The 16180-nt window shown below is 37.1% G+C and overlaps 1 protein-coding gene across 2 annotated transcripts in view; it reads left to right on the forward strand.

The window, feature by feature from the left end:
• rapgef2b (Rap guanine nucleotide exchange factor 2b) overlaps window positions 1-16180 on the forward strand; it is a 259059-nt gene that overhangs the window by 81878 nt on the left and 161001 nt on the right. For both annotated transcript variants that reach the window (XM_055159097.1, XM_055159098.1), the window contains exon 3: window positions 139-195. In XM_055159097.1, the coding sequence (XP_055015072.1) occupies window positions 139-195 (57 nt within the window). The remainder of the gene's footprint in view (window positions 1-138; window positions 196-16180) is intronic.

Below are 16180 nucleotides of genomic sequence, written 5' to 3' on the forward strand. Positions count from 1 at the left end.
TTAAAGCTCACAAGAATACATTTTTTGTAATGTAGGACAACATTGGAGAACCTGAAATTTGTAAAAAGCTTTAAAAAAATCCAAAATAGTTTATATTTGCACCATCTTTCTAACTTGTTTTCTGTTTTTTTTCCGCAGGGTGATGTGTGAAACAGTACGCTACGAAAGACATGAAGCCAATGAAGTGTTGTACTAGTAAGTATTTTCTATCTACTCTATGATATCAACATTACGGAATCACTATAATAAAACAACAAGAACCACTTTTGAGATAACATCGCAATTCACTTCAGCCTCTAAGTCTCTCCACACCATTGCTCCATATTATCGATGAACAGTAGCCACGTGGACAAGCAAAATGAAAACAAATGTCGGTAGAGCTGCGGTGCACTTAGGGAGGTACTGCTTCGACTGAGAAAAAGAGCTCCAAAAGTGGTTTTCAATTTAATTTTGATGGTGATGACTTACGCCGGGAACCATTGACAAATCCTTGGCTGTCACAGATCTGAAAGGGTTAGTACTGGAGATCATTACTGTGATGCGTTTACTTGCTATCGGATATCAAGGCGCCGGGTAATAGTCATCTTCGCGCATAAGGAGTTGGCAAATTGCAGGTTTGCCAGCATTCCTTTCAGAGATGATATAAACAATGGTCTTGCTTCATCTTGTGGTTTCATTCATCATAAAAAGTTTAAACATACAATCGCTGGCTGGTCTCCATGGAGATGTTATTGCTCGGCCTGGAATGTTTCAGAGTTTGGCATTAAATCTATCTTTCAGGCTTTTATTCAGTTAAAGGTGTTTAATTAGGCTTCATTCAGACTGCAGCCTGAAGTGACCCAAATCTGATTTTTCTGCCCCTATGTGACCTGTATCTGATCTTTTAATGACAGTCTGAACGACACAGATCAGATTTTTTTAAATGCGACCCAGGCCACTTGGATATGTGGTCCTAAAACTGATACACATGCGACTTCAGTCTGAACGGTCAGGTCACATTCATCCCACCTACACGTCACGGCTCAGAGTCTAGTCAACGGAGGGAAAGCGAGGTTAGCGAGTAAATTAATATTTGGGGGGATCGCTTTATTCAGACCAAATTGGAGGGATCTTATCAGAATTGAGCAGTTTTTGAAATGTTTGCCAAAGAAATGTCCAGTCCAGGCTCCAATGTCAGCAAAAAATAAAGAGCCTGTGAGCCAAATACACGGAGACTAAAGACTCAAACAAGCAAAGCGGCCGTGAATGTGTAACCTGTTCAGTTTACGAAGAACTGGACCGTATTTTGGGAGACAAGCCCAGCGCTTAGGCAACTTCCATAAACACTGAGCACACTCGCTGCATGTGACGTCATCGTGTCCTCCAGTGCGCATGCGGGACACTTTTGGAGCGTTTTGGAGATCACGTACAAATCACATTTAACTGGAAATGTGAATGACCTCGCAAAAAAATTGGATTTCACAAAAAAATCTGAATAAGCCCTGCACTCTGAACGTAACCTTAGATGCACAGATAAAGCTTTTTTAGTTCTGATATCGATCTACCGATACACAATGTTGACCAATATCAGCGTAGGACTAAAAATGGAAAGGAATGAATGGAATGAAAATGTTCCCCTCAAAACACTGAATTACTGAATCCAATTGTGTTATGTAATTGTTGTTTATCTTGCAAGTAACTACTGAACAAATTTGTATGCATTAAAGTTCAACATTATGAGGCATTCTGGGTCAGAGCCCTGCATGGGTACATTTTTCGAGACCCACACCCTCACCTGCCCACTCCCGCTCAGTACAGGACCGCACCTGCCCGTTAACCTGTGATTATATCAAAGTTAAATCTGCACCCACCCAGACCCGTTAACATTCCACCCGTTACCCGCCCGTGCCCGTGATAAATTGGGGTCAGCCCATTAGTCCGACAGCAAAATAGTCCAGGACTTAGCCAGGACTTAACAGGACTAAACCAGGTCTAAACCAAGACTTAACCTGGTCTAAACCAGGTCTAAATGAGGACATAAACAGGTCTAAACCAGGGCTTAACCGGGTCTAAACCAGGACTAAACCAGGAATTAAACAGGTCTAAACCAGGACTAAACCAGGAATTAAACAGGTCTAAACCAGGACTTAACCATGTCTAAACCAGGTCTAACCCAGGACTTAAACAGGTCTAAACCAGTACTTAAACAGGTCTAAACCAGGTCTAAACCAGGACTTAATCAGGTCTAAACCAGGGCTTAACCAAGATTAAACCAGGTCTAAACCAGGATTAAACCAGGTCTAAACCAGGATTAAACCAGGTCTAAACCAAGACTAAACCAAGTCTAAACCAGGACTAAACCAGGACTAAACCAGGACTGAACCAGGACTAAACCGGGACTAAACCAGGAGCGCAGCCTTTTAAACGTACAACCATGATATTGGCTGAAACAGTATAATGGAACTGATACCCAATCCTGCAATCATGCATCGTTATTTTTATTGCTCTTAAATACCTTGCAAAACATTAATTCTGCGAGCAGGGTTGCCTCTCCACAGATCTGACCTGTCACTTCACCTAATACTGCTGTTTGTCCATGGACACAGATAAGTTTAACACGCCATACTGTGGAGCTTCTTCATGGTAGACAAGCATTCCTGTATCAATAAATCACAAACAAAGCTATATAGAGAGAGATAGAGAGATATATCCCTCACAACTGGTATGTAGTAACCCAAAGTATTACACAATGTCTACCCGCTCCTCTATTTGCAGCGTGACTCTTTGCTCTATTGACTTCTCCCAGTCTAGACCACACCAAACTTACTACCATTACCATCACCTCCTCCTCAGCGCTTTAAAGGCTCACCCAATGTTTAACTGCTGTCACCTCCCTGACGTCTCCCACACGCCCGGTGAGGAACAGACCATAATTAACTCTCTGATAGACTCGCGGGGTACCCCTCCTCCCCCTCCGCCCCCTCCGCCCCTGCCCTTCCCCCCCCACCGTCACTGCACAGAGAGAGAGGAGGAGGAAGAGGAGGAAGAGGAGGAAGAGTCACCATCTCATTAGAAGCCCACCGGGGTCTGTTGTGTGTGAGCCGATTAGACAAGAGGAATGCAGATGAAGCTGTGCCGGATAATATAGTCTGGCTCCAGTCGACAATGGGAAGCCAAGCACAAGGCAGACTAATTTTGGTATTAATAACAAAGTGACGTCATCGTATTATTAGTCTAAAAATAACACAACTTCAGGTAAGAACTGGAGGTTGATATAGCAGAATAAAAAATTAATACAAAATTATGAATAAATCTATAATAAATACTTACTAATATTACTAATACCAATAATTTAGAAACAAATCAAAAGTATATGATTTTGAATTAAATTGTATATATATATTTTTAAACAAAATAAAAATAAATTACATTTATACCATTTAACACAAAAAAACTCTTCTCCAAACTATAACTGCACTGATCTGATACTGGTATTGGATATCAGCTGCTCAATTATGGAAAAAATCATTATCACAATTATTCAAATTATTATTTTTTAGTTACACGATGCATTTATTCAGCATTTCTCTCTCTAAAAAATACTTTGTTAATGATAATTTACGCAAAACTTTCAAACTGATAATGAATATAGGCTACAAATATGTACCTTAGAGCAGTTTTGCGATGTATAAAACATAAAATGAATAAAATATACTTTGAACATGAAATAAGGCATAGAAAAACATAAATGTATCCAAAATAAACTATATATCCAGCTGTTCTACAATCTCTATATTTACACTTATTTATATATTGAAAAAATCTCCAAATACATTTCAACTCGATTTAATGAGTTTGGAGATCATTCGACACACAAATCGAAATCGTGATTAAAATTTTATTAATTGCACAGCCTTAATTAGCACCGATATTGACAAAATTGGATATCAGCTTCCTAATGTCGATTCTGCTGATATATTGTGATGCAATTTTAGCTTTTGTTCAGTAGAGAGCAATTCCAGGTCTGAAATTATTCACATGATCACAATGAAGGTGTATTGAGTTTAAAAACACAGTGGAGCACTACTTTTATTACCACATGACATCACCAGGAGGAACAGAGTATTTTGTGTTTGTGAGAACTGAGCCTAAATATGCATTATTTGTGTGTTAAACATGTGTGAAATGGGGCTGAACGATTTTTAAGAAAACATTTAATTGCAATTTTTCTGGCAGATATTGAGATTTCGATTTCATCCACAATTTTGTTCAAATCAAGTTTTCGTGCACATCACAGAAACTTACATCATACCAGAGTCCTGCACCAACAATTTGAAGCTGGATGCACATTTGTTTACATTTTATAGAAATGAAACTTAAAACCACATGGCTAATTTGCATAAAGCTATCAACGCATCTCACTCCTTGTGCTGCTGATGCAGTCATACTTAAAAAGGACACAACTCAGTAGAATATTTGTGTTCTTTCTGTGACAGAGGATGTGCTGCCGATGGTGAGTCTGTTCTGTGCTTCTATCACGTTGGAGATGGTTCATGTTAAATTTTACATGAACGCCAGGTTTACATCTTGGCCTCCTAGCATTGTGGCAGTGAATTACTTTGCGGTGCATAGACCTCGACTTAGACCCATAAATCAAAAACGGCGGCGACAAGGCGACAGCGGCAGTGTGCGCTTAGTTGACTCAGAACTAAACTTCGCCCTTAAAATTGGGCTTTATGAGCACTGCAAAAAAAGAAAACATGGCTTTGACGCTCTCAGATTGGTCCAAAATGATAGATCGTTCAGCCCTAGTGTGAATGAAACAAAACACAACTCCAGGTCTGTTTGTGATGATTAAACAACATTACAGATCAGAAAATATTGTAATAGAAACCTTTTAAATGGTGACATCCTATTTCCTAACACGCATATTGGAGAAAAAACATGTTTCAAAATGAAGACATCTGGACGGATAGAATGAGAATATGTACGTTTTAAAGCCGCCAATCTTCTAACACAAAACACAAGTCCCCTCAGGCCTTCAACGGCAAACAGCAGGATATTAGCTTCATTTAATTTGTGCTAATCTCTTAAATCCTCACATCATTTCATTCATTTGTTTTGTATGTTGCAATGTGTATGAGCGTATGTGGACTCGGTGGTAAGTTCCATTAAAAGAGCAGGCTTTACACAGCAGTCGGTCAGATAATGTCTTTCTCTCTTATGCCTCCAACAGCTGTGGTAGTAAAGGCTACGGAATTACAGGTCGTCAACATCGTGGTGCAGAATTCTGTTATGGAAATTTGTCAAATAAAACTGACCGAAATGAAATGTGATCTGGAACGTTGGGATGTAATAATAACCATGAAATCATGAACAAATAGAAATTGTATTAGAAAACATCTTGGAATAGTAATTAGTGAGAAAATATAATATGACATTTTCCTACAAAATTCCAAATTCAGTGGTTGGAATTATTAAATATTTAAAGCTGCATTGTGTAACTTTTAGATGACATTTGAAACATATCTTTGATCCAATTACAAGTGTTAAAAATACATCTAAAAACATGCATTCTTGCTGTGAGGGGGCTCGCTTTTCCACAAATCTTACCTGTAACTTGGTTGGTAACACAGTCTGCTCGTCTCCATGGAGATATATATATATTTTTTTGATACATTTCTGTTTTTCTATGCCATATTTCATGTTCAAAGTATATTTTATTCATTTTATGTTTTATTTTATACATCGCAAAACTGCTCTAAAGTACTTATTTTTAGCGTATATTTATTTTCGTTTTGCGTAAATTATCAGTAGCAGTGTTTAGATTTTTTTTGTTTTTTTGGAGAGAGAATTGCTGAATAAATGCATCGTGTAACTAAAAAAAAAATTATTGTTTGAATAATTGTGATTTCAATATTGACCAAACTAATAATTTAATGAATGGAAGACACGTTTATTGCAATACCATAACACTTTCCAGGCATCTCCATGGTAACAAGCATGTGGCGTAACCTCTACCAGAAAAGTGACAGTGCACCTTTAAAACACCTCAATCTTAATTGTGTTTTAGAATGACTTTGTGAGTTTTTGGTTGCGGGCCAGTCACCTTCTTGTTTCTATGGATATGTCATTGCTTTGTTTGGAATGTTCCACAGTATGACATTAAATACATCTGCCTTACATTGATTGAATTACAGGTGGTTTTATAGCTGGTTTGGTTTCCATGAAGATAGATAGGTTTAATGCCATACTCTGAAACATTCCAGACAGAGTAATCACATCTCCATGGAGAAAAGCATTTGATGGACCCTCCACCAGAAAAGTTACACAATGCACCATTAATGTCTACAGTGGAAATTTTTAAGGAAAGTTAAAACATCCAAACACAAGGAAGCTGCAGACCCTCTACCAGCATTAATGTTATATTTATCCATGAAGACAAGGAGATGACAAGGTACAGGTCAGATCTGCGGAAAGGCGACCCAGCTCAGAGTAAATATATATGGTTTTCTTGACATTATAACTTCTACCAGAAAAGTGACATAGTAGTAAACACATAAATCTTAATCCATTCAGTGTGTCTCTTGGGTTAAAGGTGCACTGTGTCACTTTTCTCAGCTTTTTGGTTGGGGGTCCATCATCCACTTGTTTCTTTGGATATGTCACTCCTCTGCCTGGAATGTTCCACAGCATGACATTTAACAACTCGACCTTACATCTATTAAATTACATGTAGTTTTATAGCTCAAAAATACCTTGAAAAACAGGCATTCTGACTGTGTGGGATTGCCTCTCCACAGATTTGACTTGTAGCTTGTTCTGGTTTGGTCTCCATGAAGACAGAAAGGTGCAATCTGAAACATTCTAGACAAAGCAATAACATCCCCACAGAGAAAAGCATTTGATGGAGCCTCCACCAGAAACAAAGCACCTTTAAGTATGCCATTGCTGAAATATAATTTTCTCTCACAATAAACACATTTGGATCCATCCAATACACACTACTGGGTCAAAATAATGGTATTTTCAAGAAGGCCAAAGTTCAAGGATGGCTTAGCACGAGCTGACATGTAAGGTTAGCTGCAAAGATATCCTGGGATTGTAAAATGTGTCAGGTCAGCCAACATCTTTTTAGCTCTGGCTCCATAATCCTCACAGTTCATCCTCCTACACGGGAATCTTTTCAGCAGATATCCACTGTAAAACCCAGCGGCAAGGAGGAAAAATGTCTATTTTCAAGGGCCTGAACCTGATTTTTTTCTCATGTATTTGAGTCAAATTCTGTCTTGACCCAGTACAGATATATTGTATAAGCAGCTCTTGAGGTCAAAATAAGTCTGCTGTGTTCTGTCTGCATCTAATTAGAATGCGTTTTATCATCCAAGAATCAGGAAGTGCGCCTTAACATGCTTGCAGAACTGCAAAACTCCGTACTGATCTCTGTCTTAGAGTAGGGATGCACCGATCCAGGTGTTTCCGTTCCGATACCGATGTCGATACTTTGGCTTTAAGGGCCCGACCGATATCAACAGCTGCTAATCGCTAACCAATGGGAAGAATGAAAAGTAACGTCAAAACCGACACATTTGCAACACTCACCGCTCATACAGGCTCCTCTCAGATTACAAGTTTTCAAAGTTAAGTGTTCTTTTAATCCTGACTCAAAACGACTCTCCATAAATATAATATAATCCAGCATGTTGACAGCAGCTGTGTGTGTGTAAACAAGCACATGTGTGTGACGTGAGTCTGGGGGTGCATTCAGGGGGAGTACGGCATCACGCACACAGACAATTACCCTGCAGAAAAATATTGATGCAGTCCCATATATTAGGACATTTATCTGTCTGTAAATTGGATTAAATGGGCATAATATAGAGAGTCTAAACTTTCTAACGAGGTATAACATGCCCACGTGGATTATCAGCCCATATCGGTAAGATTTATGCCAATAACCGATATGTCTCCAACTGCCCATATCGACTGATAAAATTGGCTGATATATCGGTCGATCCTTAGCTTTAATCATCATCATCATTATTTGGCCAGAGACAAAAAATATGATTAATTTCCTTAAAATAAAAATATCCTAATGTGTTTTATAACTATTATGAGGCATTTAGGGTCAACATTGGCCAGTAAATCGTCTTATTACACCAATTTTTAGGCTAAAATTGGAATTGATATCTTGGAAGCCGATATCTGACTCACCAAAATTTTCAATATCGGCGCCGCTATCCAACACCAGTATCATATCGGTGGATCCCTTTCTGAGACTTGTGAAAAGTGCATAACATTAGTGAGAAGAAAGTTTGAACCTCTGCAATCTGTTTAAAATGAACTACTTCTGTTTTTCATGTTTTTACAAATCAGGTACCGTGTCTTTAACCACTATCAGCGGCCTTATCCTTCTATTATCTCTCTAAGACAACTTCAGGAGAAATGTGGAAGAAGATGGGCGATTCTGGGTCATTAACTCCATATAAACGTTTTTGTGAGGGCTGGAGTTTTCAAATACAACAAATTAATATCTAGTTCTATTGGATATGAGAGGAGAGTGGTGTGCATGGTTGTTTTGGGTGAGGATGTATACAAAATGGTGGTATGGAATGGAAAAAATGTGATTATAAAGCTGTTATGAAATGGTTCCAGGCGTTATAGGCGCTGTAAGAAAAGCGAATGCACATAGGACATATACTGGCTATATTTCCAGGATGTTCTGCTACTACACAGGTACATGGATGAAAAACATATCCGCCTTGACAAATCTTCCATCTTGGACTGGGTAATCCTTATTGCGTATAGGTAAGAGCTCACAGACAGGAAAAAAACAGATTCCTAGATACAGTCGATACCAAAACTAGTGCCGTTGAAATTCTTACTTGCTTGCTTCTCAAAATAGTACAGGATAGTTTAGGGACGAAACAAAAGCTGAACTATTGTGATATCGTATCGTCAAAAGTCTCACAATAATATCTTGCACCATCACAATATATTGAATTACAAGTCTCTTTGCTTAAATTAATAATTACATTGCAGCAATAGCTAAAAAAGCAGAGAGAACTACATAGACCATGATCCTTTGCTCTGTTTCAGTCCTGAATACGTGAAGAAATATTTTTTATAAGCAATTTTAAATGTTAGTTATTTGGATTATGACAGAACCAAGGGCTTGTGAGGGCATTTTAAAAGGAAAAAGTATTATTCACAGTTGTCTTATTTTCAACAAAATATTGCAATAAATATTGTACCGTGAAATGCAATATCGAGAAAATATTGTTCGAGAGATTTGGATATATTTATTACCTATACTTAACTATACTGTGAATAGTTGTAGAGTTCAGTGAGCAATGTAACTGTAACGATATGTAAATCATACAATACAATTATGATATTCATTTTGCGATATGATATTTAATGCAATATTGTGGGGATGCAATTTTTTTCTTTTTAAAAGCCTTGACCTGGGGCTATGTTATATGACAAAGTCCAAAGAATTAAGAGAGAAATAGATCTTTATCACAGTTATTTCTTTGTTTTTCTGCAGTGAAATGAAACAAAAGGTCATGGTCTATAACGTTTCCTCAATTTTTTTTGCTGTTGCTGCAATAAAACAATGCATTCAAGCGTAGAAGCTTATCATTTGATATATTGTGCCAGTCCACAATGTTGTTATTGGCTGGGTATCATTAAGAAGTTGCCAATACGATGCATACCTCGATACATAGGCCACGATACAATCTTGATACAGTGCACTTTTGATTTGATACAATATATTTCAAATCGGTTTTATACGGTTTAAAAAAAAAAAAAAAGCTAAATCATGGCTGTGACACTAAAAGTCTTTGTTAAACCACTTTTTGGGAAAAGTTCATATGAAACACACCCATTTTAATCATCAAAACAGTGAAAATGTCAAATGTGTCTCATAATAGAGTTTCCTTTCAATCAACAAGTAACAAAATTGTAGCGCAGCATCAAAATAATTGTACTGATATGTATCGATACAGCAGCCCACGATATCATTATTGCATCATTACATTAAACTATTCAATATATTGATATTTTGATATTTCTGTACACCCCTAGATATCACAATATTTTGGTTATTGTTACGTCCCTACTAATGGGTTGTGGGAAAACTGCCCTATACCAGAAATAATATTAAAGAAATTAGTCATTGTGAAAATTGAAATTGAGTGTCAAGCCTTTCCCTTAAAAATAAACATTGAGCGAACATTTTAGAACCTTAAAGGGCCCATATTACACAACTTTTCCGATCTATGTTTAAATTTTGTGAACACATAAACTCTGCAAATTTAGGCTGAGTTTTTCTCTCAAAACTGAAAACACCTTGTGATGTCATGTGGCAATACAGGAAGTGCTCCACACACCTTCACTAGAATCATTTGGATAATTTCAGCCCTGGAAATGCCAATCTACACTGAACAAAAGATAAAAATGTTGCTGTTGAAAAGTACCACTTCATGACAAGGCATTTTTAAATTTGACAGTACTTCAAGGTTCAAGGTTTAGGAAAATTAAAAATAAGCAGATTGCGAGGTCCGGATATTGTCTCAGAATATAATCACAGCTAGTACCGTTTTAATCACACCACATATCTGGCTGAGCCCCAGTTTTTTGCAGGGACGCATTAAAAGCCTCATGATGCTGAGATGGGGCATTTTCTGAGCAGCTGTTGGTAGTTGCCTCCATTTCCCTGTTGTAGTGTGAAAGTGCAGTTCTGTGCCAACATCGCAGCAGGCACCGTAAATACTGCCCTCCAAAAACGCAGTGCATGCCAGAAACTATATATGATACTGCATCCATTCTCTCATAACTAGGTCAATACATCAGGAAAGCTATAGTTTATTGAATCAGAATACAACTTACACAATTTTGAATACAAATACACGTTAAAATGACAGATATTTTGCGTTCTTGTGGGTTTAATTCTCTTTCAAAGGTTCACAGTGTAACTTGGGGGTCCGTTCGGGGTCTGTCACCTCCTTGTTTCTGTGTATATGTTGCTGCTTTGCCTGGAATGTTCCACAATGTGTCATTAATCAGCTCTGTCTTACATTTATTCAATCACAGATGGTTTTATAGCTCAAAAATACCTAGAAAAACAAGCATCCTGACTGTGAGCGGGGTTGCCTCCACAGATCTGACCCGTAACTTGGTCTAGTTTGGTCTCCCATGAAGATAGACAGGTTTAATGCCATACTGTGGAACATTCTAGACAAAAAAATCTCCACGAAGACATTTGACGGACTAGAAAAATTACGCAATGCACCTGTAAACATGCTTTTGATCACCTGGGATAAGTGTTTCACATTTCTTTCTTTTTTCTTTTCTTTTAATATTTAATAACACAAACACAAAAATAGGCCAAATAATAATGAAATAAAACCCTCCCATGTTCCACCCCTCTCTCCACATGCTCAAAACAAAATTTTACCCACAAATTTTCACTCAAAATCAATGTCTGCTTTTGAGAAATATACTTTATAAACTACTCCTCCGTTTCCAATAAGGAATTTAGGCGTTAGAACTCCCTCTCCTGTCAACAAAGGGAATAAACTATAAGAAAATAAACAAATTATAAGATTTTAAGCTAATAGAGCCTTACTTTAGTTGTGAACACTATTTGCCTACATAATCAGTAGTGGAGAAGGTTTAAAACTGTGTATGGGAAGTTTGGACTCTTACTTCTGACGAAACAATTTGGGCAATATGAAAACTAGGGCTGGGAATCACAGGGCCCCTCATGACTCGATTCGATACACGACACATGACTCACGATACGATATTATCACGATATGGCGGTACATGTGATAATTGATATATTTCACACAGTACTCTGATATATTGTGTTTTTTTTAAGAACCACATATATTCTCGCAACAGTATTTCTTTGTTAAACCACTACATGTGCAAAGTTCATATGAAATACATCTATTTTAATCATAGAAACAGGGAATATGTCTCACTGTTATAAGTTTTCTTTCCGCTAAATAAGCAGAAAAATTGTAGTGCGGTCACAAAAATCAAAACTCATCACCAAATTTATTTTCACGATATATTGATATTTGTATATTTCTACAAACCCCTAATGCAAACAGAGCATTTTTATGTGCTCGGAGCTGGTGATTTTGGATTAAGAAAGAAAACAAACGTGAATGAATCAAAATAGAGCTCCAGGTATGTTTTTGATGAGGGGACAAAAATATAACATGTTTAAAAGTCGTTTTAGCATAATACATGTCCTTTAAATGTACGCGTCAACAGGAATCAAAATGAAATCTTTGCATGACACTTGAAATAGATACAGTGATGTGCTGATATGCATTTTCCTATGACTTCCCCTATCTAAAACTAGAACCAGCTGATAGTGTCAGTTGAGCGGCATGGCCTCATAGTATAGTGCTGATAGTGGTGACCTCAAGCACGGCATGGTGAGCACGAGATATGACAAAAACATGTGCTCTGGGGAAATGACATTAAATTGAAGGACACTAGAAATTTGGGCTTGGAAATACATTGAATGACATCAGTAAATTTGGGTTTTTAATTTTACCTACTGTGACCATGAATATGTTGATACTTTGTGGAGTGTCCTGATAAAAATATTCACACCAAATTATGTAAATTCAACAAAAAAATGCTGAAATATCTTTGAATGTATTGAGGTTTTAGTTTAAAGGTGCACTGGTAGAGGGCCCGCCATTTGTTTGTCTTTATGGAGATAGATAAGTTTAATGCCTTACTGAGGAACATTTTGATGAAGACAAATATGTGACACCACTAGGGCTGGGTATCATTAAGAAATTGCCAATATGATACAAACCTTAATACATACGCCACGGTACGATACATATCTCAATACAGTGCACTTTTGATTCAGTATGATATATTTCAAATCGATTCAATATGGTTCAATAAAAAATAAAGGCTAAATCATGGCTGTGATACTAAAAGTCTTTGTTAAACCACTTGTTGTGCAAAATGAATATGAAACACACCATTTTAATGAAAACAGTGAATATGTCAAATCTGTTGCATAAATGAGTTTCCTTCCTCTAAACAAGCAACAAAACTGAAGCGCTGTAACAAAATAATTTAGTAAAATATATCAAAAAATACTCTTGGCGGTGTATCTACACAGCAGCCCATGATATCGATACTGTATAATCACATTAAACGATACGATATATCAATATTTCAATACTTTTGCGCACCCCTAGACACCACCAGGCCAATGTACAGGTCAGATTTGTGGAGAGGCAAGCCCACTCAAAGTTCAAATTCATGCTTTTCATGGTATTTACGAGCAATAAAAACACCTGTAGTGACGCAATTGAATCATAGAAGACTTTAATGCCATAAAGTGGAACATCCTGAGCAAAATTGTAACATCTCCATGAGACAAATACATAGCGACTCTTGCCCAGAAAAGTTATGCATCGCATCTTTAAGGTAAATGGTAAAATCAAGCAAAATAAATGAAAAAAGACACATTTTCTGTTGGTGTCAAAATCTTTTCAAAACGTGGCATTGTTTCACTTTGGCAAGCTCGACAAATCTGGAAAAGGATGTTAATGTCATTCATTATAATTTTCTGAAAAACACTTTAACCAAATATGTTATGAAAAGGTCAATCAGTGAAAAGTCAGTCCAGTATTTAGTCTAGCGAAGCAGAACATAATGTTAAAGTACATTTCAAAATTCCACTGTAAAAATATCTGCTCTTGTGGTTTGGTTGGACAATTGCAAAAGTCCATTTCATAACGTCACCACAATATTGTCCCATTATGGCTCTCATGAGAGTTTCATTGTGAAATCTTCTAAATAACAACTTAAACTCCTACGTTTTCTTTATACTACTTAAACCTGTTAAAGGAACTGTGTGTAAGATGTTGATTTTAAATGCCATAAACATCAAGCTGTTTCCCAAGATACAAAGCAGATATGTTCAACTCAAACACAGGGTTGTCAGTTTTAAAGGGACAGTCTGGAATTTTGGACATAGGACCTCATTTCCTAGTGAGCCACGTGTGGAGACACTTTTTAAAATATTCCATCCAGTCCTTGTATTTGCAGAGGTCGCTGGTGATAGGCTAGTGCATGTCAATGGCCATAGTTAGCCTGCCACTCTTACCCACTCCACAAGGCACCAAAGCAAAACAATTATTACACCAAACTGTTGATGCGTATGTCTTTGTCAATAGAATAATTTTAGAAGTAAAACCAACTTTGCATTTGAAGGATTTATGTCTGAGCAGCTGCAGCGAGTTGTACTTCCTGATAGAAAGCTTGGCAGCGGCGGACTGATATATGAGAAAATAGTCCCTGCAACATGTGACAATTCATGTGATGCAAGGTTAGTTTTATTTCAAACATTATTCTACCAACACGCACATTTACATTGACAGTCTGGTGTAATAATAGATTTGCTTTGGGTGTTTTGTGGAGTGGGTAAGACTGTTTTTAGTGGCAAGACCACTGACCTCTGCAAATACAAGAACTGGATGGAATATTTAAAAAAGTGTCTCCACACGTCTCCAACACTCTGGCTCACTAGGAAATGAGGTCCTATGTCCAAAATTCTGGACTGTCCCTTTAATGCTGAAATACAGTTGGTTTAAACCTAAAAAGACTCTCTCTGATCTGAATCGTCACTACCTAAACGCCAGCACCTGCACGTATCCTCAGTGTGCAGGTTAAATCACTGGTAACCGAGGGTCAGTTGTGATTGTAATACCTATTGTTAAAAGACAATTCCTTTAAACCAACATTAAACTCAAGCCATTCTTCACGCACAATCTCCCAGTCAAGCTAATGTACACTCAAATGGATTCAGATTGTTGCTATGGAGATCTCGCTCAAATTCGACAACCTTTCATTTGTGATTAATGCCTTTATCTGAAACCGTCAGACCTCGGCGCGTGCTCGTCTGGATGTTCTCATTAGCCTTTTCCCGCCCTGGAACCCTCTCATTCACCTCTGCTGCTCTGATACAACCCCGTTTCTCAAAGGTTCCTCGGGGGGAAACCTAAACACACCAGAGCTTCCTTCCAGTACTCCTGACCCAGTTCAGTCAGAGCTGTCATGGCATACTCCCTAGGTGTACATTTTTGCTGGTGTCTTTTCCTCCCCCACACTGTCCTTTACCATATGTGGGGCTCTCTAGTTTTTCGGTAATTAATAACTGAACATCTCTGCTGTGTAGTTTCAGGAAGTTAACAACGAGGGTTAAAAGGATGAAGCGATTTGGTAACAAAAGCAACAGGCAAGACAATAGGTTTCATAGAAAGTTATTCTATTCTATAGGCTTCACTCACAATATTCTGAAATGTAATACTATTTCAGCTGAACTGCAGCAGCTTAACCCTCCTACACCCCTAGGTACATTTTTGTACATATCATCTCATCTTTGTACGTTTTCTTTTTTTTTTTTGCATAACTTTGGCTATATTGCACCATATAGCACCAAAATTGGCCAGTTTGTGTATTTTGTGATGTATTTTGTGATGTATTTTTGTGTTTTATTTCAAGATCACATTAATTGAATGGTCTATAATCAAAATAATCACACCCATGGTCCTTCAGTACATTTTTGTCCCATTGACTTCCATTCAAAAATTCTTTGTTTACTGGCATAACTTTCTCAGCGTATTTTTACTTTTTGATTTCTTTTTCATTCTTCCCTGTTGAAAACCCTTCAAAATGTTTAGTTTTAGTGTAATTTTGAATTTTTTATTATATCAGTAGAAAGATGTTTGTATTTGGTATGATTAGAGCTGAAGAAAATGAAGACAATTATATAAAAATGTTGAACACAAATCTGTACCACATAAAAATATTGTGGTATTCTTTTTTGATTTTTGCCATTAAATTAAAATGATTTGAAAAATATAGAAATAATCAATCTCTTTATTTTTTCATGCACAAAAATTTGAGGCTTTTGCTGTCAAAAGGGTTAAAATTTCAAAATATTATATTATATTTGGTATGTATAATTAGAGCAAAAGTAAATTAAGACATTGATGTAAAAAAGTTGTTGGACAAAAATCTGTACTGCATAAAAATATTGTGGTATTCTTTTTTGATGTATATTTTTGTCACAAAGGACCACAAATGTAACTATTTTTAAAGCGGTGCACGAGGGTTAAATAACTAGGGAAGCTAAGATTTT

The sequence above is a fragment of the Boleophthalmus pectinirostris genome, unplaced genomic scaffold (assembly GCF_026225935.1).
Source record: "Boleophthalmus pectinirostris isolate CB_2022bp ecotype Guang Dong unplaced genomic scaffold, ASM2622593v1 HiC_scaffold_23, whole genome shotgun sequence".
In the NCBI taxonomy this organism is placed as follows: Eukaryota; Metazoa; Chordata; class Actinopteri; order Gobiiformes; family Gobiidae; genus Boleophthalmus; species Boleophthalmus pectinirostris.